The 25,609-nt window shown below is 57.7% G+C and overlaps 1 protein-coding gene across 2 annotated transcripts in view; it reads left to right on the top strand.

The window, feature by feature from the left end:
- The first annotated feature begins 5,966 nt into the window (after nt 1-5,966).
- The window catches only part of ZNF423 (zinc finger protein 423), a 327,810-nt gene continuing 308,167 nt past the window's right edge, over nt 5,967-25,609 (top strand). For both annotated transcript variants that reach the window (XM_051833900.3, XM_051833899.3), the window contains exon 1: nt 5,967-7,525. In XM_051833900.3, the coding sequence (XP_051689860.1) occupies nt 7,486-7,525 (40 nt within the window). In that variant the 5' untranslated portion in view covers nt 5,967-7,485. The remainder of the gene's footprint in view (nt 7,526-25,609) is intronic.

Raw genomic sequence — 25,609 nt, 5'->3', positions numbered from 1 at the left:
CTGCCATCCACATAGGAGAACTGGATGGATTTCCAGGCTCCTGGCTTCAGCCTGGCTCACCCTGGCCATTGCAGCCATTTGGAGAGTGAATCAGCAGATGAAAAATCTCTCTCTCTCTCTGTGAGTGTGTGTGTGTGTGTGTGTGTCTCCCCCTTTCTGTAATGCCGCCTTTCAAATAAATAAATAATAAGCACATCTTACAAAAATCACATTCATTTTACTTGAACTTAAAATCTAACATTTTCTCCACCTGCGGCGCCGGCACACCGGGTTCTAGTCCCGGTCGGGGCGCCGGATTCTGTCCCAGTCGCTCCTCTTCCTGTCCAGCTCTCTGCTGTGGCCCAGGAGTGCAGTGGAGGATGGCCCAAGTGCTTGGGCCCTGCACCCCATGGGAGACCAGGAGAGGCACCTGGCTCCTGCCATCGGATCAGCGCGGTGCGCCAGCTGCAGCGCACCAGCCGTGGCAGCCATTGGAAGGTGACCCAACGGCAAAAGGAAGACCTTTCTCTCTGTCTCTCTCTCACTGTCCACTCTGCCTGTCCAAAAAAAAAAAAAAAAAAAAAAAAAAAAATCTAAAATTTTAGGAACCGGCTCTGTGGCATAGAGGGTAAAGCTGCTGCCTGCAGTGCCGGCATCCCATATGGATGCTGGTTCGAGTCCCAGCTGCTCCACTTCCAATCCAGCTCTCTGCTAATGCACCTGGGAAAGCAGGGGAAGATGGCCCCTGTACCCATGTGGGAGACCTCAAAGAAGCTCCTGCCTCCAGATCGGCCCAGTTCTTGGCCATTGCGGCCATTTGGGGAGTGAACCAGAGAATGGAAGACTTCTCTTTCTCACTCTCTGCCTCTGCCACTCTGTAACTCTACCTTTCAAATAAATAAATCTTTAAAAAAAATCTAAAATTTTAGTAAGTCATAGAAAGAAAATCTAAATCAAATCCCAGACATTGTAAAAGAAGTAGCTTAACTAAGCAGCAAAGGAAACCGGAGTGAGGGCCCCCCAGGCTTGGGGTCCTGTGCTCCCAGGGCAGTGGGGTGGTGACTTGGGTGGCGGCTGTCAGGGCCAGAGCCAGGAGCTGCGAGCTTTCCTTGGGTGTGAGTCCATGGGGACCCTCCCACCACGTTGGCTGCCTTGTGGGTGTTCCTTGTAAAGACTGCTGATGCTTGAAGAATTAAATAATTATAATAATGATGATAAAATAGACATGGCTTTCCCAGCTGAACAGAAACTGGAGAAGACAGGGAGGTTCCCACACCCGAACTTATTGTTTTTGGCACCAGGCTCCCACAGCCCGGGGAGGCAGATGTCTGGGCGGCTGCTGGCTGCATCGCCCTGTGGTCATGGGGGGACAGCAGGGACCTTTGGGAATTTCCAAAGCATCTGCAGGGATTTCCCTCCCCCAAAATGCCAACCTGAGAACGAAAAGCAGAGAAAGGACCCAGTCTTAGTCTTTTCTGAGTCTTCAGGAACTGCGAAGCCAAGCCTTCTCGTGAGAGCAACCCTCCAAGCTGCGAACTGGTGCCGAGGTAGGGCCGACCCAGCCTGAAGGGGCTGCTGGCTGGCAGTGGCGGTGCCAGGGGCCTCCAGGGGCAGGATCCTTGCTTCTGCAGTCCCCCCAGTGCAGGAGTGCCCAGGGAAACTGGGTCCCACACACCGGTGTATCATGATGGACCTAACACAGCTGGAAAGCAGGGTATGCTAGTCTCAAGGGAACACCGGCAGGAAGATGGGAATTTGCAGTTAGTGTCACTGGCATCGCTCTCTGTATCACAGACCTGGAGACAGGGAGGAAGCAGAAGGCTTGAAAACTGCTGCCTGAGGGGCCGGTGCCGTGGTGCAGTAGGTTAGGCTTCCACCTGCGGCACTGGCATCCCATATGGGTGTGGGGTTCAAGTCCCGGCTGCTCCACTTCAGATCCAGCTCCCTGTTAATGGCCTGGGAAAGCAGTGGAGAATGGCCTAAGTGCTTGGGCCCCAGCACCCACGTGGGAGATTAAGAAGAAGCTCTTGGCTTCTGGCTCTGGACTGGCCCAGCTCTGACCATTTGGGTAGTGAACCAGCGGATGGAAGAGCTCTGTCTGTAACTCTCCACCTCTCAAATAAATAAATAAATCTTCAAAACAAAACTGGTGTCCTGCAGTCTCAACCTAGGCCAATCATGCAGCACCGACATGAAACCCTCGGGACAGCTCCATGTGATCCAGGCTATCAGTATACCCATTTTGCAGGTGAGAAAATGGAGGCACACGTCCCTTGCTTGAGATTCTCCAGCTAGGAAGGCTGGGTTGGATAATAGATTGAACTGGCTCCTAAACCTGGCTCTGACCACCTCCTTTGGCTCTTTGAGCAGTGACAACTCCCCTTTAGAGTCACCTGGTTCTTTCTCACCTCAGGCCCTTTGCACACACTGTTTACATTGCTGAAAACTGTCCCATGGCTCTTCCTCACCTCCCTCCTCTTCCTCCTCCTTCAGGTCCTCAGCCAGACCACCACTGTGGCCTCATATATATCTATTTTTTCCTTCTCAAGATTGTTCAAAAACTGTCATGGAATAATTATTTGTATGGCTATCTGAGGAAGTCAGCCTCCCCCCCCCCCCACCAGAGGACAAGCCTCAGTAGGAAGAAACTGTGGTTCTTCTTGCTCTTTGTTTTACCCTTGGACTTGGCACACAGTAGGCACACAGCCAATCAAAAAATGTTGTGTAAACAAATGAACAAAGGGACAGATTTACTTCCAGGGGTTGGGGGGAGCCTGAGCAGCTTTGAGTTCTTCCCAGTAGAGTGCGACTGTTAAGGACAAAAAGGTAAACAGAAGTGGCTAATTCCAGATTGTGTATACAGTTGGTACTTTGTATCTGTGGGTTCTGCATCCCTGGATTCAAGTTACATTTGATGGAAAATACTCAGGAAAACAAAAAGGCATCTGTAGCGAACCAGTACAGGCTTTTTTTTCCCCTTGTCATTATTCCCTAAACAATACAGTGTAACAACTATTTACATGGTGGTTGCCTTGTATTGGGTATTACATGTTACCTAGAGGTGGTTCCAGGTATACAGGAGGATGTGCGTGGGTGATATGCAAATACTGCTCCGTCTTGTACTTCTGTAAGGGACTTTGGGGATCTCGGAGGGGTCTTAGACCAATCCCCTTGCTGCAGGGGTGACTGCTCTGTGGGTGTGTGTCTGTGTGTGGGACGTGTGGAGGCATAGCCTCAAGGTACCAGTTTAGAGGCTGCAGAAGGAAATCCGCTTTACCTTGCTTTACGGTCCCATCCAATTTTTTTTTTTTTTTAATTCCACGGAAGCCTCAGGTGCTGCACGTCAGGGCTACAGCCTTAAGGAGCACCGGGAGATGGCAGGGGAAAGATAGCACCTCCACGAGTGATTTCACCTGCCGCAGCCACGGGTGACTTTGGAAGATGCTCATCTGGGCGCCGGGAGGTCTTACTTGTCCTCAAAACAATTTTTTCTCACGGGTACGATGCTGGCTCCGGACTGTTTGCATCCACTTTCTCCTACCTCGGAGCAGGGCAGGAGCTGCTGACCACTTCACAAACCATGACCCAGCGGCCAGAGGGTGGGGTGGGGGGGGTGGGCAAGACGCCTGGACCCCCTGCGGGGAGCCTGCAGGTGCCAGTATAAACCACCACCTGAAAATGACTCCTTTCTGGCCCAAGGTCACCAGGCTGATGAGAAGCAAGACCCAGGCATCACGGGTGCCCCCAGAGACCCCAGCAGTGTCAGTGCAGCGCGCGAGCGGGAAGGAGGAGGGGCAGGGGAAGGTGGTGGTGGTGGTGGGGAACGCTACCGGCTATTGGCTGCTCTGAGATTGTCCTTAAAACGTTGTTTTCTGGAAGGAGTTAAAAAACGAAACAAGCTTCAGAGAGAAGCTGTCCCAGCCGAGGCAGGCACCAGGTCCAGCTCCCTCCGGACCCCGACTGCCGCTGAGCTGGGCCATAGCAGCCAGGCCTGAGGCTGCGGGCAGTAGGGGCTGCGTCCAGACGCGAACGTGCGTGGCGGAGACGAGCGCGGGGTTCCGAGAAACTTTGTGCCCTGCCCGGGGGCCCTTGTCCTTGCGGGTCCTCCCCATCCTGTTAGCTCCACCTCGGGCCTCTGAGCCTCCTGCGGCTCCCTGAGGGTGGAAAAGGGCAGCGCGGCGTCCTCCCCGCCCCGCGACCCCTCCTCTCCTACCGCACGCCCCTTCCCCGTTGTGCTCCATTTGTCCGCCCCCTCTCTCTCCAGGCTCCCGCCTGGGCAGGACCCGCCGTCTCCAGCCCCCCAGAGAGCCTGGGCGGGCGAGCGGGGGGGGGGGGGGCGGCTGGTCTCCGCCCCCTCCCCCTAGGGGAGGCGGCCCGCGGCGGGGGCACCCCGGAGCCGAGGCCAATCGCCCCCTCCCCCAGCGTGTGCCATCTGCCGCCTGTCAGCCTCTCTCCGCGGGCCTCGGTCCCAGGCGCCGGCGGGGGTGGGGGCAGCGGCTGACTCGGCCCCTCCTTCCTGGCTCCTTCCCCGGCGCCTCGCGGCCTCTGCCCTCGCCTTGGCCCTGGGCAACCCCTGTCAGACCCAGGCCGGCCATCCCTGCGCTGCGGGGAGGCGGTCCCCATTCCCTCCGGGAGGCCAGGCTATTGGACCCCCTCGGACGCACGAGTCCGGGGACAGCGGTGGCGGGAGGGTGGTGGTGGTGGTGGTGGTGGTGGTGGTGGTGGTGGTGGTGGCTGTGGCAGCCCACGCGCGGGCAGGGGGCGGCCCCCAGGGCCTCCGTCCTGATTAGGGCACGTCCCTGTCTTAGCCCGAGACCTTCTCGCCGTTAGAGTGGGGGCCTCGGCTTTGCGTCTCGCGGGTCCCCCGCCTCCGCTCGGGCCTTTCTCCGCGTCCGCCGGCCCGCACTCCCCAGCCGCAGGGGTGCGGGGGTGGCATCCACCTCGGCAATCAGCCCAGCACGGGGCTGGCGAGCAGGGCCCGGCGGGACCGAGAGGCGAGCCGAGGGGGGGCGCAGGCCCGGCTGGCGGGCGGGCTGGGGAGCTGCGGGGAGCGGGCACCCTGCTTGGGGCGGGCGCCGCTGCCCGGCCGGGTTCGGCGCTGCTCGCGGCGGGCAGCGGGTTTTTCCGTGAAAGGTTGCCCTGGGTAACTCGTCTCCGTGGGGACACAGCCCTCCCTCTCCAAGTGGCAACTTATCGATCCGCGAGATTGATAACCCCCAGCGCCGCGCCGCGCCCCCGCTCGGCTCTCGGGGCGCAGGGTTGCGCCGGCCCAGGGTGGCGCCATTCGCTGGGAGGGCGGCAGTGTCCGCGCCTCCCCACTGCGGGGCTGGCCGGCGGCGGTGGGTAGGGGAGCGGGCGGCCTCCCGGGAAGTTCGGGGAGCTGCAGGGGGAGCACGTTCCCGAGCGTGAGCCCTTCCGTGGCCTGCTCTGGGACCTGAGCCTCAGGGAGCCCCTGGGCGGCAGGGACGCGCGGCGCCACCTGGTGGCGGGGGCAAAACTTAGTGGACAGTAGGAGCTGATTTATTCCTGTTTGTCAACCTTGAGCAGGAGGGGGTGCCACCACAGCGTTTTGGGGGTGATGTCGTAGCTAGGAAGTGCACAGCGGCCGCGAGACACCTACAAACGCCGCGTGTTGGGGCAGGAGACACACGGCGAGCCCTGTGTTGGAGGAGTTTGTGGGACGTGGGGCAGTGGTGGTCGTCGGACACCGATCAGTACGCAAGACAGCAGCTGCGAGGGGCCAAGCCGGGCCCGGGGAGTGTTCTCGCCCGCAGGGTGGCATTGCCTAGGCACCCATCTCAGATCGCTTCCCATTCCTACACTTTTCGCAATTTGCGTCGCTGGTGCATCTGGACGAGCTGGCGGGCCCGGTGCGGTTCCCTCCACCCACCGCCGGCCCCCCTCCCCTCCCCACCCCGCGCCGCCAGCGCCCGAGCCGGGGTCCCGCGTGCGGCTGCGGTGCCCGCGCCCGCGCCCGCGCCGTGCCTGCCGCCGCCGCCGCGGTCCGGGTTTTGCGGGCGGCCGGAGCTGTATTTCCAGCGCTGTCCATCGCTCGGTGCTGTTGGCCCTCTCTCCGTCTGATCCGAGCCGGAGCAGTGCGGGGCGCCCCACGGGATCAGAGCGCTCCCCCGCCGGGACTCCGCTCCTCACATCCTCCTGCTGGGACCCGGCTACATTTCCAGCCAAGCCTGGCTTTATTATGTGTCTCTGCAGTGCAGCCCCAGCAGCCGGATCGGGAGGAGGAGAGCCAGCGACCACAAAGAAGACAGGAGCGCGAGGGAGGCTGGCGGGCGGGCCGGCGCCGGCTGGAGCGCGGAGGAGCCGGGGCGCAGCCGCCGCCGCCGCTGCCCGGGAGGACGGGAGCCCGGCCGCCGCCGCCGCCAGCTCGACCTCCTCCTCCGCCACCGCGGCCGCCGCCTCCCCCCTCCCCGAGCCCCTGGCCCATGGAGGCAGCTAGCGGGGCCGGAGACTTGGCACCGGCCTGGAGATCGGCTGCGCGCCGCGCGCTGAGCACCGCAGCCCGAGGGCAGGCAGCGGCGGCCCGGCGCACGGGCTGAGCGATGCCCGGGGCACGGGCGCGCCTGCCCGCCGCCGCCTGAGCGCCCCCGAGCGCCCCTTCCTCCTCCGGGGGGCCGGTGCCGGACCGAGCCGAGAACCAGAGAAGGGGGCGTGAGCCGGGGGCCCCGAGCCGCGGCTTCCGAGCCACTGCGGCCGTTCCGAGCCCCCCTCCAAGTAGGCTGAGTTGAGGGACCACCCCCCTCGCCCCGTCCCCATCCATCACAATCTCCAAACCAGGCGTTTGGGCATTTTTGAGCCATTAATATTTATTATTATTTTTTTGTGTGCGGCAGGGGATAATTTGAAGGCTATTTTTTTTTTTTCAGGGAGTACTGCGCTCCCGCGCTCCCGGTCTCCATTACCCCTGAGACCCTTCGACTCCAGCCCCGTTCCCCCTCCTCAGATGGGTTCATTGTGAGCTCCGCACCGGGCTGCGTGGCCGGACGCCTGCAAACTTTGCACAAAAATCCGGCAAGGGGCGGAGGAGGAGGAGAAGGAGGAGGAGGGCGAGGGTGGCGGTGGGGTGGGGGAGGGAGGGAGGGGGCCGCAGGGGCCGGGGGCCGGCGGGGGGTGGGGAGGAGGAGGGGGGCGGCTTTTTTTTTTTTTTTTTTTGCATAACTCGGCTCGGCCGAGTGGCCTCCGGACTCCCCGCGCCGCTGGGACCGCCGCTGGGACCGGGAGCCCCCGGCTGCCGCATTGCAACAGGCAGGGCCCCGGCGCGCCCCCCGGGCCTCCCCCCGCCCCCGAGCGGCCTCGGCCGGCCCGGGCCGCCCCCCCAAGGGAGGCCGCCCCGGACCTGCGGTCCGCTCCCCACGGCCGCCGACCCGGCTGCAAAAAAAAAAGTTTCCGAAAGGCAGGCGGAGAAGGGGGAGAAGGGCGGCCCGGAGCGGCGGGGGGCGGCGGGGGGAGCCGGCCGCGCAGGGCGACGGAGCGCCCGGAGCCCCGGACATGTCCAGGCGGAAGCAGGCGAAGCCGCGCTCGGTGAAAGGTGAGCGAGCGAGGCCCGGCGGAGGCGCGAGCGGGCGGGCGGGGAGGGAGGGAGTGAGGGAGGAGGGACCGGCGAGCGGGCGGGCGGCCGGGGACCGCGCGAGCGAGCCGAGAGGAGGAGGAGGAGGCGGCGGAGGCGGAGGCGGAGGAGGGGGAGGAGGCGGCCGGGCGCGAGAGGCGGAGGCGGCCGAGGGGGCAAGCCGCGGACACCCTGGCCGCCCCGGACTCTCTGCGGCCCGGCGCCGCGCCCGCCGGGGACCCCGGCCTGGGGGCGCCGCGAGGGGCCCGCGCCGCCGCTCCCTCCGTGCGGGCCCGGGGCCCGCGTGGCCAATCAAGGGGTGCGGGCCCGACTTGGCGGGGATTGCGAATCGCGGCGGCCGCGGCGGCGGCGGGAGGAAGGAAGAGGCGGCAAGGACGGGCGCCGGGGAGGCCGCAGCTCAGAGGTTGCCGTCGCCTGCTGATTCTCCGGCCTCCGCCTGGTGCCCCAGGACGCGGAGCGCGGCGGTCGCTGCTTGCGCGCGCCCCAGCCCTGGCCCCGGCCGCCCGGCGCCCCCTCCCCGCCTCTGCCCAGGCCGCGCTCTGCGCCCGGGCCCCCGCACTTCCTGCCTCCTCCGCCGAGGCCAACCGGGCAGGGAGCCTCCGCCAGGAGTTCATTGTCTGCGCCGCGCCGGCGGGACGAGGGTCTCTAGGGGAGCGCAGCGGTCGCCGTGCGCGCCTTTCCGCGCCTAGTGCCGGGGCCTCGACCCTTGGCGCTCGCACCCTGGACACCCAGGCCAGCTTCCTGTCGCGGGTCCCCGGGGTGCGCACGTTTGTGCGGGGACACGCACGCGCACCCCCCCCCCCCCCGCCGCCTCCGGGCTTCGCTCTCCGTTTCCACCGCGCGCCCCCGGCTCCTCTGGGAGCAGAGGCCCCGGGGAGAGGCCGCGCTGGGTCACGGAGCCCCTCCCCTGCCCTGGTCTTCCCGCATACTGGCCTCTGCGGGCCTCGCCTGCGGCTTTGTCCCGACTCCAGCCCCTCGGGAGGGTGCCCGGCCGCCCCGCCGTGCTGGAGGACGTTTGAGGAGCACGGGCTGAGAGCGGCCGAGTCTCTGGGAGCCAGAAGTCCCGAGGCCCTTGTCCTCTCCCCACTCCCCCGATGACCTCTGGCCGTAGCCCAGTTCTGCTCTGAAAAGTTCATTTCCTGGAGGCCTGCGCGGGAAGGCGCTGGGGCCCCGCTCCCTTTCCTGCCTTCCTCGCTCCTGGCTGGAACGGCCGTGTCTGAGTCTGGCTGGGAAGGTGGTGAGACACCCGCCATCTCCTGGAGCCCTGGAGGAGAGACCCTCCCCTTCACCTTCCAACAACCCGGTGCAACCTCAGCAGCAGGCTGGCTCCAGCTCTTTTTCCTTGAGAGAAGTTGGTCCTGTTCCCTTACCCTGGCTGCTGCTGGCCGGATCCCGGACAGCCTGCCCTGGTGCACAGAACCCCCGGGGACTGGGGATGCAGGGTGTCTGATGGATGGCTGGGGACCCTGGCCGGTGGAGAGATGCCCCCGGGAGAGAACAGGCAGGCAGGACCAGTGTTTTGCCCTTTTGCCCGACAGAAGGGCTTGGGATCATGTTTGATTTCTCTTCTCTATCCCTGCCTCACTTAAAGTGGCCCAGAAGATGTAGAATTGGAATTTCTGGTCTGCAAACCATTGTCTTTTCCTGGGGCAGTCACCTTTGAGTTGAATGTACACGCGGAAGGAGGTTTTTCATAAGGGTGCAATGCGGGCTCACCTGTGACCCCTGTTCCTGTACTGCTCTTGGACACCTAAAGCCGAGGTAGGGTTGCTGGTGAACAGATGGGTGGGTGTTTCCGAGTTGCTTGAACCGATTTTTCTAAGACCACTCTAGGCCTCTGAGAAGGACACAAGAGTTCGTCTTCCTCCTTCTATGAAAGGAGACTTGAAGTGACTCGGAATGTGCACGGGTGTGTGGGTGTCACATAAGACAGCAAGGTGGGAACAAGGCTGGTGAGGGCATTTTGAGAGGAGTTGTAAATACCAGCCTCTGGGAGTCCTGGACCCCATTTTTTCTCACCAGAGTTGTTTGCATACCCCCAGAGCTGGCTCCAGCCCTGTCTCTCTAACCGGTTTGCCTTGGATTCCATTTACTGGTGTGAATGGGGTCGCTGTTCAAGGGAGGAATTAGGAGAGGAGATCATTTGAATAGATAAGACTTGCAGCAGGTGAGGGATTTAGTGCCTTTCAAGCACTTGCTCCCTTCTACTCAGAAGTACGCGACCGAGTGTGGACAGCTGCACAGCGAGTGTTTGAAACGACAAGGGCTTCACCTTTAAAGATGCTTGAAGGTGCTTCTCAAGGAACAGCGGTGCCTTGTGCGTTTTATTTTGTTTTGCCTCCACCGCTGTGTGTCAGAGCTGATGTGGAGGCATTGTGGACTTCCCCAGCTTGCCTGTAATTCGTAATTGATCTCGGAAATGAGCAAGCCCATAGCAGGAAGGAAAGACAGAAATACAACAATTTCCAATGGATGCTCAGAACGGGGGATTTGAAAGCACAGCCGTTGCTGCTTTGAAAAATCAAACAGCCCTCCCTGGGGGGTCTCCCTTCCCACTCGCAAACGCAGCCTCCCTTCTGGAGTGGGGTCACTTGTTCCCCTGGGATGTTTGGACTTCTTTAGAAAGCTCAGCTCACAAGGAAGACACCCAGCACCCGGGGGAGGGGGTCAGGGCAGTCGGGCAGGAGGGAGAAGAGTCTCACTGGTTTTCAAAAGCCTTGTGATTTTGTAAAAACAAAACAAAACAAAACAAAAAAACAAAAACACAAAACACCACCCAGCAAACCCATGAATGTTACAAAAGTCACATTTGCTCTCCGATTTTCCCTCCCCGCACGGCTCTCCCCTTTTTTGTTTCCTGATGGCGCGGTGTGGTTGGATGATCGCTTCCCCGTGATGATTCTGGCCTCATTCTCAGGCTCTCTGCGCTCACTGATGGTATTTCTGTGGCCGGTGATGTCAGGTGGGTGGGTAATGATCACCCAGCAGTTCCCTCTGTCACTCAGCCGTTCACTGGGCGGCTTCCTGGCATCCCTGCAACACTCTCCATTTATCCGGAAATGAGTACCTGTTTTTTTTTTTTTTTTTTTTCCCTCAAGCCTCTGCGTAAAACTTTGGAATCATTTGTAACACTGTTGATTTTATATTTTCATCCATGAACTGTCTGTTAATTACAGTTTTTAATGTTAATTAGCACTCTGGCTGTGTCCACGTACACCCCCACCCCAAATCCAAAACTACCCCCAGCGACTTCTCGGTGCACCCCGCTTCTTTGTCTTTCTCTCCTGCCAGCCCGTTGCTCCTCAAAAGTCCATCTGATAAATTTGGTGGTCTAGGGACTTGGGAGCAGTAGTTCGCCACTGCGTGTGTTTCCATGGAAATAACTGAGATGTAATGAATAGAGGCGTTCTGAGGTTACAGGTTGCTTGATTCAGCTGAGACCACATACAAGTGTAAATCGTCGAGATTTGTTTGGCTAAGTGTGCATGATCTTGTAGGAAGGGCAAAACAAATCCTTTATAGGTTCTCCAGCTTTCTGTGTGGATGGGGTAGCTGACGTTTAAGCTCAGATTTAATCCCCTCCTCAGTGAAGTTACGGAGTCCCAGCTGTGGAACGCTCGTGTCATTCTAGAAAACGTCCTTTCTATGTAGTAAGTGCTGTTTAGATTCTTAGACCTGTTTCCTTGGAAAAACTTAACAAGCAATAAAATAAGATAACGATGTCAGGGGGATCCTGCTACATGTTTAACCAGAAGGTGCTTCGTGTGCTTTGATAATGAAAGGTGCAAAACGCCAGTGACTTTACGGCCCTGAAGTCATTCCCGGGAACCAGCCGGCTCTGGCAGTGTTGTGGCAAGTGACAGCATGTTAGCGGAGCGGGAACGGGGTCGGGGGGCGGCAGGCCTGGGGGAGACCGGAGTAGGGCGTCTTGAGTACGGGGTTCCTAGCTCTTGAGTACAGGGTTCCTAGCTGCAGACGGCAGGCTGCGAATCTGATTCATTCCACTAGAAAGTTGCAATAATTGCTGTATCGGTAGCCAACTCGTATGCTCGCTCGTGGCTGTGGAATTCTTCCCCTGATGTAGGATTTAATAGTCTGGCAATTAGATGCATTGATTTCTCCTAACTGTTCATTTGGATGTGTAAACGAAAGGAGCCCGCCACTGAGACTGCCTGGCTCTTGGAAAGAAGCCGGCTTAGGTGGTGGTAGTGGGAGGGTAGGAGTGTTCAGCGCAGCGCGGGGCCCAGTCCCCTCCTCTTTTGTTGAGTTCTGCCCCTGTTGCCATGGGACGGAAGGCCGCGTGTGGCAGTGGACAGCGGCAGCGGCCAGGTCTGTCGGGAGCTACAAGCACCCTCTGTTGCAGGAGCTTGTCCTGCAGTCCCTCGTTGAGAGAGACTGGCCTCGGTTGCACTTTTTTGGCTGATGTTCTGTTGGGACAGGAGAGACAAGTCACAGACGCCTTGGCTGTCCCCCTGCCTCCTTCACAGCAGTCTGGGACTTGGAGCCACTAGGCCAGTGGCTCCGTCACGCCTGCCGTGACTAGGTGTGGGATGTGGCATCTTGAAGCCTTTGGTAGTCTGGGGGCTGTGTGACTTGAGTGACTTAGAAGTGTGCAGACCGTGAGCGCTCCTGAACTTGGGCCCCTCTACCTTCTGACTTGGGATAGGCAGGCACCTACAACTGTCTTGGAAGAAGGTGGAGGGTGGCTGATTTCCTGGTTGCCCAGGGTTTTGCCCAGGTGGGTGAGTGGATGTAGTTAACTGTTTGACAGAGGTGACACATGGGCGTGTTGGGGATGGATGCTGTGGTCCAGCGGAATAAGCCGCTGCTTCGGACGACGGCATCCCTGCATCTTAGCCTGCATCCTGTATCTTAAGTGCTTGGGACTGAGTCCCAGCACCTCTGCTTCTGATCTAGTTTGGTGCTAAGGCATCCCGGACGGCAGCAGGTGATAGCTGAAGTACTTGGGCCCCTGAAAGCTATGTGGGAGTTCCTGGCTCCTGGCTTCAGCCTGGCCCAGCCGTTGCTCATGTGGGCATTTGCGGGAGTGAACCAGTGAAAGGAAGATTCATATTCATATTCATATTCATTCTCTCTCTCTCTCTCTCTCTGCTGGTCCCTGGCTGAAGCAGTTCCAACCTTCTCCATGGCACACTGGTGTTTGCAGAGTGTTAGCTTTACATCCTGAGAACACTGGCAATCAACATAGCTGAGGGTCTGGGGTACCGAGGCTAGCTGGGAAAACCCCGATACGCCTTAGTGGGTGAATTTGACTGCAAGGGCTTCAACTTACAAGGCCATTTTGTGCACAGGCGCGTTAGCTGGCCATCAGAGTCGTTTTGTACCCGAAATGGACCAGGGAAGCCTGGATTGGTTCTCTCCTGCTTGGAGTTTTCCGGGCTGGTTGTCAGCCTCCCTCAGCCTCTGCGGGCGAGGCGGGGAGAGAAGTGAATGGGAGAAACTTTTGATTCATAGCTCACCTGCCAGGAGCGGTGGCAGCCAACGATTGGGGTTGTACGCTCAGTAAATAAAAATACTCTACCCCTTACAAGGACTGCCAATTAGCTGATTGCTCTGTGCGGCTGTCTTTAAGAAGAATGCTGTTTTACCTATCTCCTTGTACAAAGGTTTGATTTTTAATGTCTTGTGAAAAGGATTCTCTTTGTCTTGATTGATGTCAGGAATAAAAGCATGATGGTAATATCCCTTTGAAAGCTATTGTATTGTCAGCCCTGGCTGACAGCGGGAGGGCCTCCCAGCGTTATAGATTAGCGCTGTGAAAACACTGACATTTTCTTTGTTATGGGGCTGTTGTTCTACTTGCAAAGTCAATTACACAATGTCGGAGCTCAGTTACCCAGTTCACTTTGGAAGTAGCAATGTCTTTCATGCTCCTCTTAAAGATATAATTTTCCTTTGTTGTTGTTGTAGTGTTGTGTTTTCTTCCGTTTTTAACCTGCCTCCCCCCAACCCCGGGTTGCCTCCCTCCCGCACCCCCAGGCCTCCCCGAGAGTCTCAGTCCCAGAACATGTTAGCTAGGCAAACACACTCGGGGTTCAATTGTGACAAGTCCAATTCAAAGATTGCCACATCATTATCTCCGAATTCTTCTGCTCATTCACATTTCAGTGGCTCCTTATTGATGCTGTGACTGCAGCAGCCAAGATACACAACAAACCCATCCAAGGACTTACAGTGTGGATCATCTCTGATCAAGCGCCGTGTTCTCTGGGTTGGGGGGCCGTTGAGGTTGGCAGGTCCAGAGTTTTCTTTCTTTTAGGTTTTTGATTTGTTCTGGAGACTGCAACCCAGGCTGAACCAGGTTGCGGGGTTGGGGGAACCTCTCGCCAAGTTTTTTGGTGGCAGAAGCTTTCTTGTGCATTCAGCGCTTGGAGGCCGGGGCTGTTGAGTCCCTGGTCGCCGTGAGGTCAGGGGAGAATCGAGTGCTCTGTCTGTCCATCCCCCACTCCCCGCCATGGCAGATGCAGCCAGTCCAGCTTGATGGGGCACCTTTGGACTCAGGAGGAATTTGGGTTTTTATCTAAGTGTGTGACATCTTGCAACTGGAAGGGGGACAGCTTTAAAGTGTGCAAACCCCACAATGACCAGGGTGGATTCTTTTTTCTCTTATGCTATCCCCTGCTACCACCACTCCCCCCACCCCAGCGCTACCTTAACTCTGCGCTGGGAAGGCAGTGGCCCGGCCCGGCGCTCGCTGGAGAACTCTGTGCGAGAAAACGCACTGCCGCCGCCAGATGACAGGGATCCATCAGCAAACTCGGTCCGAGGACACTAATTGTGGGCCCCCGAAGTTATTACTGTGAACCACCAGACAAGAGCCTGTGCTCGCCTGCAATTTGTCAGGACTAATTTTGTTTTTCTCCAATAATTGAAAATTAATGTCTTGAAGTGAAAGCAGATGTTCATGTCATCTTCTGAATTGGGATATAAAATGGGGCTCTGTGGATGTGCTCGCTAATTTAACAGCCATTTCCCTCTCCTGGATAATGGGGGTGCTGGGGCTGACACCCCTCTGAAGACCAGGGCCTCGGGGCTGGGGGGGTGTGGGTGGAGCTTGCTGTGCTCCTCGCGTGTTCATTCTGGAGGGAGAACACGTCAGTGGAACTATTTGCCTGGGCTCTGGAACTGGGAGGAGTATGCACTTGCCCAAGAACAGGTGCGGAGGTAATTTTCCCAGGTGAGGGAAGCCTGGGCTGGGGAACAGTGGCTTCCTACAGGTGAGTGGGTCCCCGGCTGACGCACTCAGCACCATCCCATACAGCAAGGCTGGTTGAAATGGCAGGTTCGGAGGCGGCGTTTGGCCTCGTGGTTAATGTCCCACAGCAGAGTGCATGAGTTCAATTCCTGGCTCTGGCCCCTGACTCCAGCTTCCTGTTCATGCAAACCCTGGGAGGCAGCAGTGATGGCTCAAGTTATCGGGTTCCTGCCACCTGTGTGGGCGACCTGAATTGATTTCCTTGCCCCTAGCTTTGGCTTGGCCCAGAACTGGCCATTGTCGGCATTCAGGGAGTGAATCAGCAGATGGGAGAGTGCTTTCTCTTTAAAAAAAAAAAAAAAAAAAAAAAAGGTTCCTGGGCCCAGATCCTGGAGCTACTTGCCTGACTGGCCCTTTAAAAAATATTGTAGCTAAATACCTGTTCCATGAAATTCACCATCGTGACCATCTGTTTTTTAGAATTTATTTATTTGAAAGACAGTGACACACACACACACACACACACACACACACAGAATCTTCCATCCATAGGTTTACTCCTCAAATACCCACAACAGTTGGGACTGGGCCAGGCTGAAGCCAGGAGCCAGGAACTCCATCCTAGTCTCCCACATGAGTGACGGCCCCAAGCGCTCTGGCCATCCTCCACCTCAGGTGCATTAGGAGGGAGCTGGGTCAGAAGTGGAGCAGCCGAGACTTGAACTGGTGCCCACATGGGATGTGGATGTCGCAAGCAGTGCCACAGCATCCGCCCCCCAAGGTGACAACTTTTAAGTGGTTTTCAGCCTTGACACGTTGGTGAGCAGCTGTGACCACCACTTCTCATTTTCAGCTAACAGCCGAGGGGGGGTGTGTTGGGGTCTGCAGCCCTCACCCCTCCCAGGAGTCCGTCAGTTCCAGCGTCCGTTTACCAGGTGGACACGGGGAACAGAGGCCCAAGAGAGGGCGTGGCTCTGAGAGCTGCTGGATCTCTGCCTTGCTGCAGTGTGAGAGATGAGGCAGGTGTGCCCAAGGCTGGGGCGGAGCCGGAAGATTAGGCTGTTCAGGACCAGTGGGGCAAGTTCCCCGGGGCAAGGGCAGGAGGGTGCTTAGGCGTTGTTGAGTAATCTGGTGACAGTCTCAGGGCCAGTGCCTCTGCCTGCTCTCCATGGGGACACTGTTTTCTTGAGGACTGAACCTGGATGGATGTGCACTCCGTGGCCCTGGTGGGTCAGAGCCCTTGTGCTCTCCACATCTGCCCACCGGGACCCAGACAGCGTCCCCTGCCCACCAGCCCTGCACCCTTCAGGCTGGTTTGTCTGTGACGGGACGAGGGGAGGAGCTGCTGAAGCTGCCGTGGCTTCCAGTCCTAGCGCGCTCGCCCTGTGTGTCTGCCGTGGCGTCCGGTCCTAGCGCGCTCGCCCTGTGTGTCTGCCGTGGCGTCCGGTCCTAGCGCGCTCGCCCTGTGTGTCTGCCGTGGCGTCCGGTCCTAGCGCGCTCGCCCTGTGTGTCTGCCGTGGCGTCCGGTCCTAGCGCGCTCGCCCTGTGTGTCTGCCGTGGCGTCCGGTCCTAGCGCGCTCGCCCTGTCTGCTGGGCTTGCAGACACTCTCACTGTCCTCCTCCTCCTTGGGGGTGCCAGGAAAACTTTTTCTCCTCTTGCTTTCTCTGTAATTGAAATCCGCCCTTTCGCTACCTGGGCATGAATTATTTTTTGCTGCGTTGTCATTCCCTGTCCTGCTGTGAGGTTTATCTCTTCTGTTGATCCTAATTAAATAAAACATACTGCTCACCTAACTCCTGTTGCACTGCATTTTACCTGCCTGAAGGCAGAGTGATGGCCATCTGGGCTTGGTTAGGGAGCAGGGCACTGCTGGATAAGGCAGCCTGGGCTGGGAGATTAGGCAGGTGTACCCCTGGCTCGAGTGCTGGGAGACCTTGGAGCCGCCAGTAACATACTGTGTGGTGTCTCTCTGAGTCCTGAGCAAGAGATGTGTTGTTGTCCCTAGCCCCTTGACGCTGCAGGTTTGAAACTGGGGAGAGGAGAGTTGGTAGCTCCAGAGGGTCCCCGGGGAGCAAGTGAGGAAGGAGAGCAGCTCCCAGAGGGGAAGAGATGGAAAGAGGGGGCGGGCTGCCGTGGGCGGGGGCTGGAGGCTGTCAGGTGTGCGTGCGCTGGGATCTCCAGCTGTCGGCAAGCAGCACACATGATCTCGGGACCCAGGACGGTCTTTGCGCATGCCCTGTGCCCTTCGGGGAGCGAGGGGCCAGCCGGGGGCCTGGCATGCGGTTTGGGGAGCCTCTGACCCGGGCGAGCTGCAGCTGCGCACCTCTCAGAATGTTGGAAAGGAACCTTGACGGTCAGCTCATGCAAGCTTGTTGGCGTAAGTTTGCAGCCTGTGCGCGCCCCCTCTGCCTCTCCCGGAGCTTGAAACCTCTGGGGCCCGCCTGTGCGTGTTCAGCTTCAGTTTCACCTGCTAAGCTGCGGTCTGCCTCCTGCCACTGAGGTGCCTTGAGGTGCATTGCTCCTCAGTCCGCCTCCTGGGCCACACACACAGGGTCCCTCAGGTCCAGCGTTGCCCTGCAGGGAATTGGCACTGCTTGTGCTGCCTCTCTTAGCGGGGGAAGGGTCTCGTTGCATGGGATGTAGTCCCTGGTGGGCTTCAGGGACCCCATGCTTTTGTAGAGAGGACCCCCATGTGGGCTTCTGGGTAAAACTGTGCTCATTGAATGAGGAAATGTGTACATTGTCGAGGGAGTAAATGGTGAACACATGAATGGAACGACACATGAATAAGTGAGCAGGGAGTGAATGAGTGAGTGGGTGAATTGATAGGGAGCACGGACTATTTTAAGGCTGGAGTAGGGCTTGGGCTCGCAGCTGGCATCAGCATCTGATGCCTCCTCCGCCCACTGTCCCACCTCCCCGTGCCGTGTGAAGGGACAAAATAAATGGAACTGGAATTGAAAATAAGCTTGTTTTGGAGCAAATGTTTTGAAATGCATGTATACAAGGGAGTCTTCAAAAAGTTCATGGAAAATGTATTATGAAAAAGCTGTGCATGGATTGCACATTTTTCAGCACCACAGTAAATTCTTTAAGCTTCGTGGCCAGCTGCTCCAATCGGAGTCCAGTTGCAGCTGTAACTTTTGGAGGGATTCAGACCTGCGTTTCTTTTTTCTTTTTCTTTTCTTTTTTTTTTTTTTTTTAGCTTTATTTTATTTATTTGAAAGGCAGGGTTACAGAGAGAGAGAGGGAAAGAGAGAGCGCCTCCATCTGCTGATTCCTTCCTCAGATGTCCACAATGGCCAGGGCTGTGCCAGGCTGAAGCCAGGAGCCAGGAATTCCATCCAGGTCTCCCATGTGAGTGGCAGGGGCCCAACACTTGGGCCATCTTCTGCTGCTTTCCCCAGGCCATTAGCAGGGAGTTGGATTAGAAGTGGAGCAGCTGGGACACGAACCAGCACTCATGGGATGCCAGTGCTGCAGGCAGTGGCTTAACCTACTATGCCACAGTGCTGCCTCTAAACTCATTTTTTAATTCCATGAACTTTTGAAGTACCCTTGTGACTTTTTTAAAGATTTATTTATTTGAAAGACAGCATGACAGAGAGAGAAGAGAGATTTTTCATGTATTGGGTCATTCTGCAAATAAACAGCTGTAATGGCCAGGGCTGGGCCAGGCCAAAGTGTGGAGCTGGGAACTCCATCCACATCTCCCATGTGGGGGCAGGGGCCCAGGTACTTGGGTCATCTTCCACTGCTTTCCAAGGTGCATCAGCAGGGAGCTGGACTGGAAGTGGAATAGCGGGGCTGGTGCTGTGGCATAGTGGGTAAAGCTGCTGTCTGTGACACTGGCATCCCATATGAGTGCTGGTTCCAGTCCTGGCTGCTCCATTTCTGATCCAGCTCCCTGTTAATGTGCCTGGGAAAGCAGTGGAAGATGACCCAAGTGCTTGGGCCCCTGCCACCCATGTAGGAGACCCGGAGAAGCTCCTGGCTCCTGGCTTCTGTTTGGCCCAGCTCTGGCTGTTGTGGCCATTTCAGGGGTGAACCAGTTGGATGGAAAAGATCTCTCTTTCTTCTTCTTCTCTATCTGTAATTGTCTTTCAAATGAATAGCATACATCTTTAAGAAAAAAAAGTGGAGCAGCTGGGAACCCATTGTGCCACAACACCCGGCCCCCATCCTTGTGTTGCTGTTGAGGGGGTGAGGAGGGCTCCTGCACCCCGAGTGCTCTCGGCCCCTGGGCCTCCTTGGGTTGGGAATGCCTTGTACCCATTCTGCCTTCATTCTGAGTTGTTTGTGCTGTGAGATTGTGGCTTCCCATTTTTTAATTTTTATTTTTTTAAAAGATTTTTTTCAAAAGATTTTCTTTATTTATTTTAGATGCAGAGTTGCAGAGAGAGGGAGACACACAGAGAAAGGTTTTTCCATCCGCTGGTTCATTCCCCAAATGGCCACTGTTGCCGTAGCTGGGCCTATCTGAAGCCAGGGACCAGGAGCTTCTTCCAGGTTTCCCAAGCAGGTGCAGGGGCCCAAGCACTTGGGCCATCTTCTACTGCTTTCCCAGGCCATAGCAGGGAGCTGGATTGGAAGTGGAGCAGCGGGGACATGACTTGGTGTTCCTATGGGATGCCGGTGTTGTAGGCGGATGCTTAACCACTACGCTACGGGGATGACCCCTAAAGATTTTTTTTTTATTTTGAAGGAGTTACAGAGAAAGAGAGAGAGAGAGACTGAGAGAGACTCTGAGAGAGAGAGATCTTCCATCTGTTGGTTCACTGTCCAGATGGCTGCAATGGCCAGCACTGGGCCAGGTGGAAGCCAGGAGCCAGGAGCCAGGAGCTTCTTTCCAGTCTCCTATATTTATACCGATTTTAAGTGAAGCAGAGTATCTGAATAAATGCCCCCTCCTGCCCCAGAGCTGGTGGCCTGCTTGGCTGGCCCTGTGTGGTCAGGGCTCCGCAGGCCGCCACCACTGAGCAGCCTTCAGGACCCTCTTCATTTTCAGGGAGGGTTTGCCCCAGGAATAGCATGAGGAGAGAGGGGTGAGCTCAGCAGAAGTTGGCAGGAGGACAAAATGCGGGGTGCTGCCAGGGGAGCCTGCGGCCGCTCCGGGAGGAAGAGAAAGACCCCCTCCTCCCTGACGGTTTTTCCCGGGGTGGGATTAGCTGTGCTCTGTGATCTTGGGCAAGACGGTTCCCTTGCTGGGCCTCAGTTTCCCTGCCTGTGGAATGGGATGGAATTAGTTGGGTTTGTTACATGTCTTAGGTGATCTAGGATTTTAATTCCCGGAATGTAAGAAGGGGAACGCCCAGGAAACTCCGGCTGTAAAATAATCCAGACTAGGAAGATCTTGTTGTGCTTTCCAAGTTACTTTTAGTTTTAAATTACTTTCATTTATTTGAAAGGCAGAAACACAGAGACAGAGCCTGACAGAGCTCTCCCATCTATTGGTTCACTCCCCAGATGCCCATAACAGCAAGACCTGCGCCAGGCCTGAGAGACACGCGCCCGGAACCCAAGCCGGCTCTTCCACCTGGGTGGCAGGAGCCCAAGGGCTTGGGTCATTGCCTGCTGCCTCCCCATGTGTACATTAGTGGGGGGCTGGACTCAGATAAGGGTCAGGACTCGAACCCAGGCACTGCAGTATAGGATGCCAGTGTTCCAAGTAACATCCTAACCACTGCACCGGCTGGCCTGGCCCTCAATTTCTGTTCAGCCTGCCCAGGCCCCAGAGCCAGTGGATCAGAGGAGCCCACCCCAGGGAATCCTCTACAGGGCTGCGGCGTCCTGTCTCCCTGGTTGTTGTAAAGGCTGAGTAGAAGAGCAGACAGAGAAGCAGCCTTGGGGCTGGGCAGCGCCGTCCCTGCCTTCTCGGGTGTCTGAGAGTCACAGGGGGCCGTGGGCTGCCGTTCGCTCTCAGCCAATGCTGTCCTTGGCTCCTTGGGCTCCAGGGGGCTCTGCCAAGCATTGTTGGAGCGGGTTCTCTGGCTGCTTCTCAGCCTGGGGAGGATGTGGGCAGAGAACGGCCAGGCCACACGCCTGCCAGGCCCGAGCCAGCAGGTCCGGTTCCCGGGGAGGACGCAGAGGGGCGGTCATGACCCCGCACCCGTGCCAGGCCCTGCCTGCAGCTCTTCCCACCTGTTCCTGCACGTGTTCTCCCCCCAGCCCTCTGATTCATCTCAGTTTCATGGAGGTACAGACTGAGGCTCCGAACTACCTTGCCCAAGGTCACTCGGCTGGAAGTAGCCGAGCTGGGACTGGAGGCCAGGCCTTGTCCAGCTGCAGAGCCCGAGTCAGCAAGCAGTAGCAGTCTTGGAAACTGCCAGAGAAGGCAGAAGGCAGCAGAGAGCCGCAGCCTCCTCTGGGGGCTGCAGAAATCCCCAGATTCCAGGCTGAGAGATGGCCAGAAGTGACGGTGCAGGAACCAGTCCCTGCTCCCCACCCATCTGTAGGTGGCTGCCTTTTGTCTGTCCACAGTCACATCTTAAGAACAGTGCAGCACACACCGAAAGGATAATTTCACCCCGCTCCTTCCCCAGAGGTGAGCGCTGTGGTCCGCGGTTAACGTTCCCCAAATCTTCTCTATGGCGCATTTATACAGAGGCATTCGTATGTGCACCTGCACTTGCGGGAATGCACACACGGACAGAACCCTCCGCTGCTTGCCCGTACCATCCCTGCTTGCTGTTTTCATGAGTTTCCAATCTTGGTTGCTCATTAAAGAGATGCCATTGCCTGAGCCCTTCCACGGATCACATAATCCAGACCTTCGAGGATGGAACACCAGGTCTGTGTTTTTAAAAGCTTCTTCCTGAGTAATTTAAAAAAACCCCAACTTCTTTAATTCCATTTTCCTTGAACTTAAAACAATTTATTAGAGAGAGAAAAAGAGAGACAGAGAGAGAGAGAGAGAGTGAGCAGACAGCCCCTACTTGCTGATTCATCTGCCAAATGCCCACACCAGCCCTTGCTGGGCCAGGGCTGGAGCTGGGAACTGAAAATACAATCCAGGTCTCCCGTGCGGGTGGCAGGAACTCAACTACTTGAGCCAACATTGCTGCCTCCCAGGGCCTGGAGTCAGGAGCCGGAGCCGGGGATCGAACCCTGGCACTCTGATGTTGGGATGCTGGGCTCGCTCCCAGGTAGTTGAATGCTCAGCCAGGGATAAGACGCATCAGGGCAGGAGGTAGCCCCTCCAGGAGAGCAGCAGGACTTCTGTGAATGGATGTTGGCCGACATTTAGTTGTTTGAGTTTTTTATACCGTTACAAACAATGACACGGGGGGAGGGTAGCCTCATCCACAAATCCTTGTGTGCTTGTTGGAGTATTTCCTAGGCTGGCTTCCTAAGAGCAGAGTTGTTGGGTCCCAGGGCATTTCCTTAAAAAACTTGAGATGCCTGCAAACTGCCCTCCCCAGGCCGCGCCACTCGCCCTGCACAGTCCCGCGTGAATGCTGCTTTCTCCTCTTCCTTCCTTGCCCACTGCTGAGGTGTTCTTCTTCCTCTCTGTTTCTGGTTTCTTCTCTTTCCTTCCATTTTTCTTTTGGCCAGTCTGGCAGGCGAGAAATTACACAGTGCTCTCATTTGGAGTTCCTTAATTATTAGTGAAGCTAACAGTTGCTCATCTGCCTATGAACTTTCAAAAAAGATTGATTTCTTTATTTGAAAGGCAAGAGTTACAGGGTGGGGGTCTTCTATCCGCTGGTTCACTCCCCAAGTGACCAACAACAGCTGGAGCTGGGCCAGGCTGAAGCCAGGAGCCAGGAACTCCAGCCCGGTCTCCACGTGGGTAGCAGGGAGCCCAGCCCTTGAGCTGTCTGCTGCCTCCAAGGGTGCTGAGCTCCAGGGAGCTGGATCAGAGGAGGAGTAGCTGGGCGGCTGGTACAGGATGCAGGCGTCTGAAGCGGTGGTGTAGCACACCGTGCCATGCCTGCTGCAGAACTCACCTTGTGATTCCACTTTCCATGAACTACCCTTTTGCAGATGGTCCAACTTGTCAGATCTCTCGGGGGAGGAAGGTACTGGGGGGTAGCTTGCTGCTACCACTGACCTAAACCAGGGAACAAGCTGGGACCCTCCCCACCCAGCTCCTGGAGTGTGTGTGGGGGGGGGTTCTGAGCCTCCAGATCTGGGCTCCCATCCCAGCAACCCCCACCCCCAGCCCCGTTATCCTTATCTTGTTATTGGTGAACCGGGAGAGGGTGAGATCTCAAGTGGGAATGTGCTTTGCGACACTGAAATGCCCACGTGGGGGAGTGAGTTGTATGTTTCGGTGGGATTCGTCGGGCTGGAGCAGCCGGACTGTGCCATTCTCACTCTTCCTTGCCCATTCACTTGTGCCCAGCACCCAGTGCTGCAGAAGATGAGGAGGAAAAAGCTGAGTTTTTGAGCTGTCACCTGCTGGGGTGGCTGTCCCCACCCCTTTTGGGGACACCTGCTTGTGCATTCCTCCTCATGTCCCTCATCCCCACCCCTTTCCCAAGGGGCTCACCGGCCAGGCACAGGGAAGGGGCTGAGCAGGACAGCCTAAGCCCTAAAAAGGTGTTCATGTGCACATACGTGTGTGCACATGTGAGCGTCCTTGGGTGTGCGAGTACTGGTGTAGGCGTTCGTAGGTGTGCTCGAGCATGCACCCGTGTCGTACATGTGTGTGTCTGTGCATGTATGGACATGCGTGGGGCTGGTGGGGAGAGCCTCATCATGGCTTTCCCACAGACCCTGAGGACAGGGCAAGAGAGGGATGCACGAGTGGTAGACGTTGCTCATGAATGTGCTTTCTGTCCATTCATTCGGATATATTTTGGAGATTCTGCTCTGCTGAACAGTGTGCTAGGCCTGATCCTGTATAGCGAGCAAGGAGCAGCCCTTTCTTCTAAGATCCACTTGGACCGTTTCTAAAGCTGTGGTCACAGGGTGGGAAATGAGTTTATGTTGGTGTTTCCCAAAATGTGTTCCAGGATTTTGTTGATGTTCCAACAAAGAAATAAAAAATATTGCTGTGGCCAAATGCTTTTGGCAAACATTGGATTAAACGGAGTTAAACATTTTGAAAACCTTTAGGGCTTGGAGCGCCTTTAACATGCTAATGCGGGGCTCTGTCAGAGGTGGGCGCGTGTGTGGCTTCCAGACCTACTCATCTCTGGTCATGAGATCCTCTTGGCTGGGCACAGGTTGGGGTTTCAGTGCTTTTAGGATCTACTGTATCACCTGCTGTTCATGTTTTTTCCTTCAGCTCACCTGTGTATTGAGCACCTACTATGTGCCGGGCGCTGTTCAAGGTGCTGAAGCCGCCGCCGCGAACAGACCTGTTTAATCTCCTGGGAGGAGGGGCCGTCTACAAGTGCAGGAGTCAGTGAGGGCCTCAGGGCAGCAAAGCCAGTCCTGGGAGAGGGAGCCCTGGCTGGGTACTCTGGTTTCTGTGGCTTGGGGTGCGGCAGGCAGTCCAGCAGCTTCTGGGCCCAGCCTGCCTCCGTGTGACCCTCACAACTGAGGGCTCAGGGCAGGACGCCGCCCCGGTGCCCAGGATGTAAGCACTGCCCCTGGCAGAGTCCCTTGCCTGTCCCACTACCACCCTGTCCCCAGCCCCTGGCACCGGACCCACATTCCCGCCCGCACCTGACAGATGGGGAAATGCAGGAGGGTCCCACAGCCCCGTCCACGGAGCTCTGGCCATTCGTCCGACCCTCTTCCCCGAGCGGAGGCTGGTGGGGTGGACAGAACCCTGGGTGCGGGGACAGCAGAGCTGCCCGGCCGGGAAGCGGGATGGGGGTTCCTCGGGCCGTGCTGGAGCCCTCTGTAGTGGTTGGGTCCTGGGAGACCCGGAGGACCCGGGTGGGAGGGGGCCGACTGGAAAGTGGTGGGGGAGGGGTAAGGGTCAAGGGTCGGAGGGGAAGAAATCGGGGTTGGGGGAGGCGGCTGAGGCAGGGGGCGGGGGTGGGGGGAGCGCTTGGGAACGCAGCCCTTCCCGCCCTTGTCTGGCCGCTCCGCGGGGCGGCCCCGGGACCCCTTTGAGGCGGCGGTCCTGGGAACGCGTCGGGCCGCCCCCCGCGCGGGAGGGCTCCATGGCTGCGGCGCAATAACTCAGGGCCAGGTTTGGGCACAAAGCGGCCGCGGCAGGGGGCTGGCTGGGAAGGCGCAGGCTGCGCCGCTCGCTCGCGCTGCCCGGGTGGGGCCCGGCTTGTTCCGCTCCGCGGGCCGCCCGCCTGCCGCTCGGAGTCTGGCGGCCCCGGGACTCCCGGGGCCCGGGCCCAACGCTGGGGGGCGGCGGCAGCGCGTCGGGCGCGCAGCGGGGTGCTGGCGCTGGGTGGGCAGCAGGAGCCCTCACGGACCAGATGCGCGCCTGGGGGAGCCGGGGCCCGCGCAGGGCCATCCTCGAGCCCCGAATAATAAAGAATAAATGTCACCGACTGCTGCTTCCTAGGTGCTGGACACTGTTCTGAGCGCTTTACACTCAATTCATTCATGCTCCCCCTGCAAGGTAGGAACCCCGTGATCCTCCTGGATTTACACAGGAGGAAACCGAGGCACGGGGAGGTGAAATAAATTGCCCAGTGCCCCACGGCTGGGACTGGGCAGGATCTGCAGGAGGGTCCTGTGGCCCCAGAGCTCAGCCCCTGCCCTGTGCCTGGGCAGGCATGGGTGGACCAGGCACATGCATGTGGGGTACAGTTTGATGGCACATGCTCAAGAAATGACAGCCTGAAGATTTTCCGCCCAGATCTGAGTCACTTAAGGCTCCCTTATTCATTCATGGGGTGGGTGCCTCCTGCTCCATTCATTCCTGGGATGAATATTTCTGTCCTAGGTGTGAGGCCCCAGCTCGGCT

Source organism: Oryctolagus cuniculus, chromosome 18 (genome assembly GCF_051225735.1).
Source record: "Oryctolagus cuniculus isolate XC-2025 breed Fujian yellow rabbit chromosome 18, ASM5122573v1, whole genome shotgun sequence".
Classification (NCBI taxonomy): domain Eukaryota; kingdom Metazoa; phylum Chordata; class Mammalia; order Lagomorpha; family Leporidae; genus Oryctolagus; species Oryctolagus cuniculus.
This window is presented reverse-complemented; position numbering and strand designations above follow the sequence as displayed.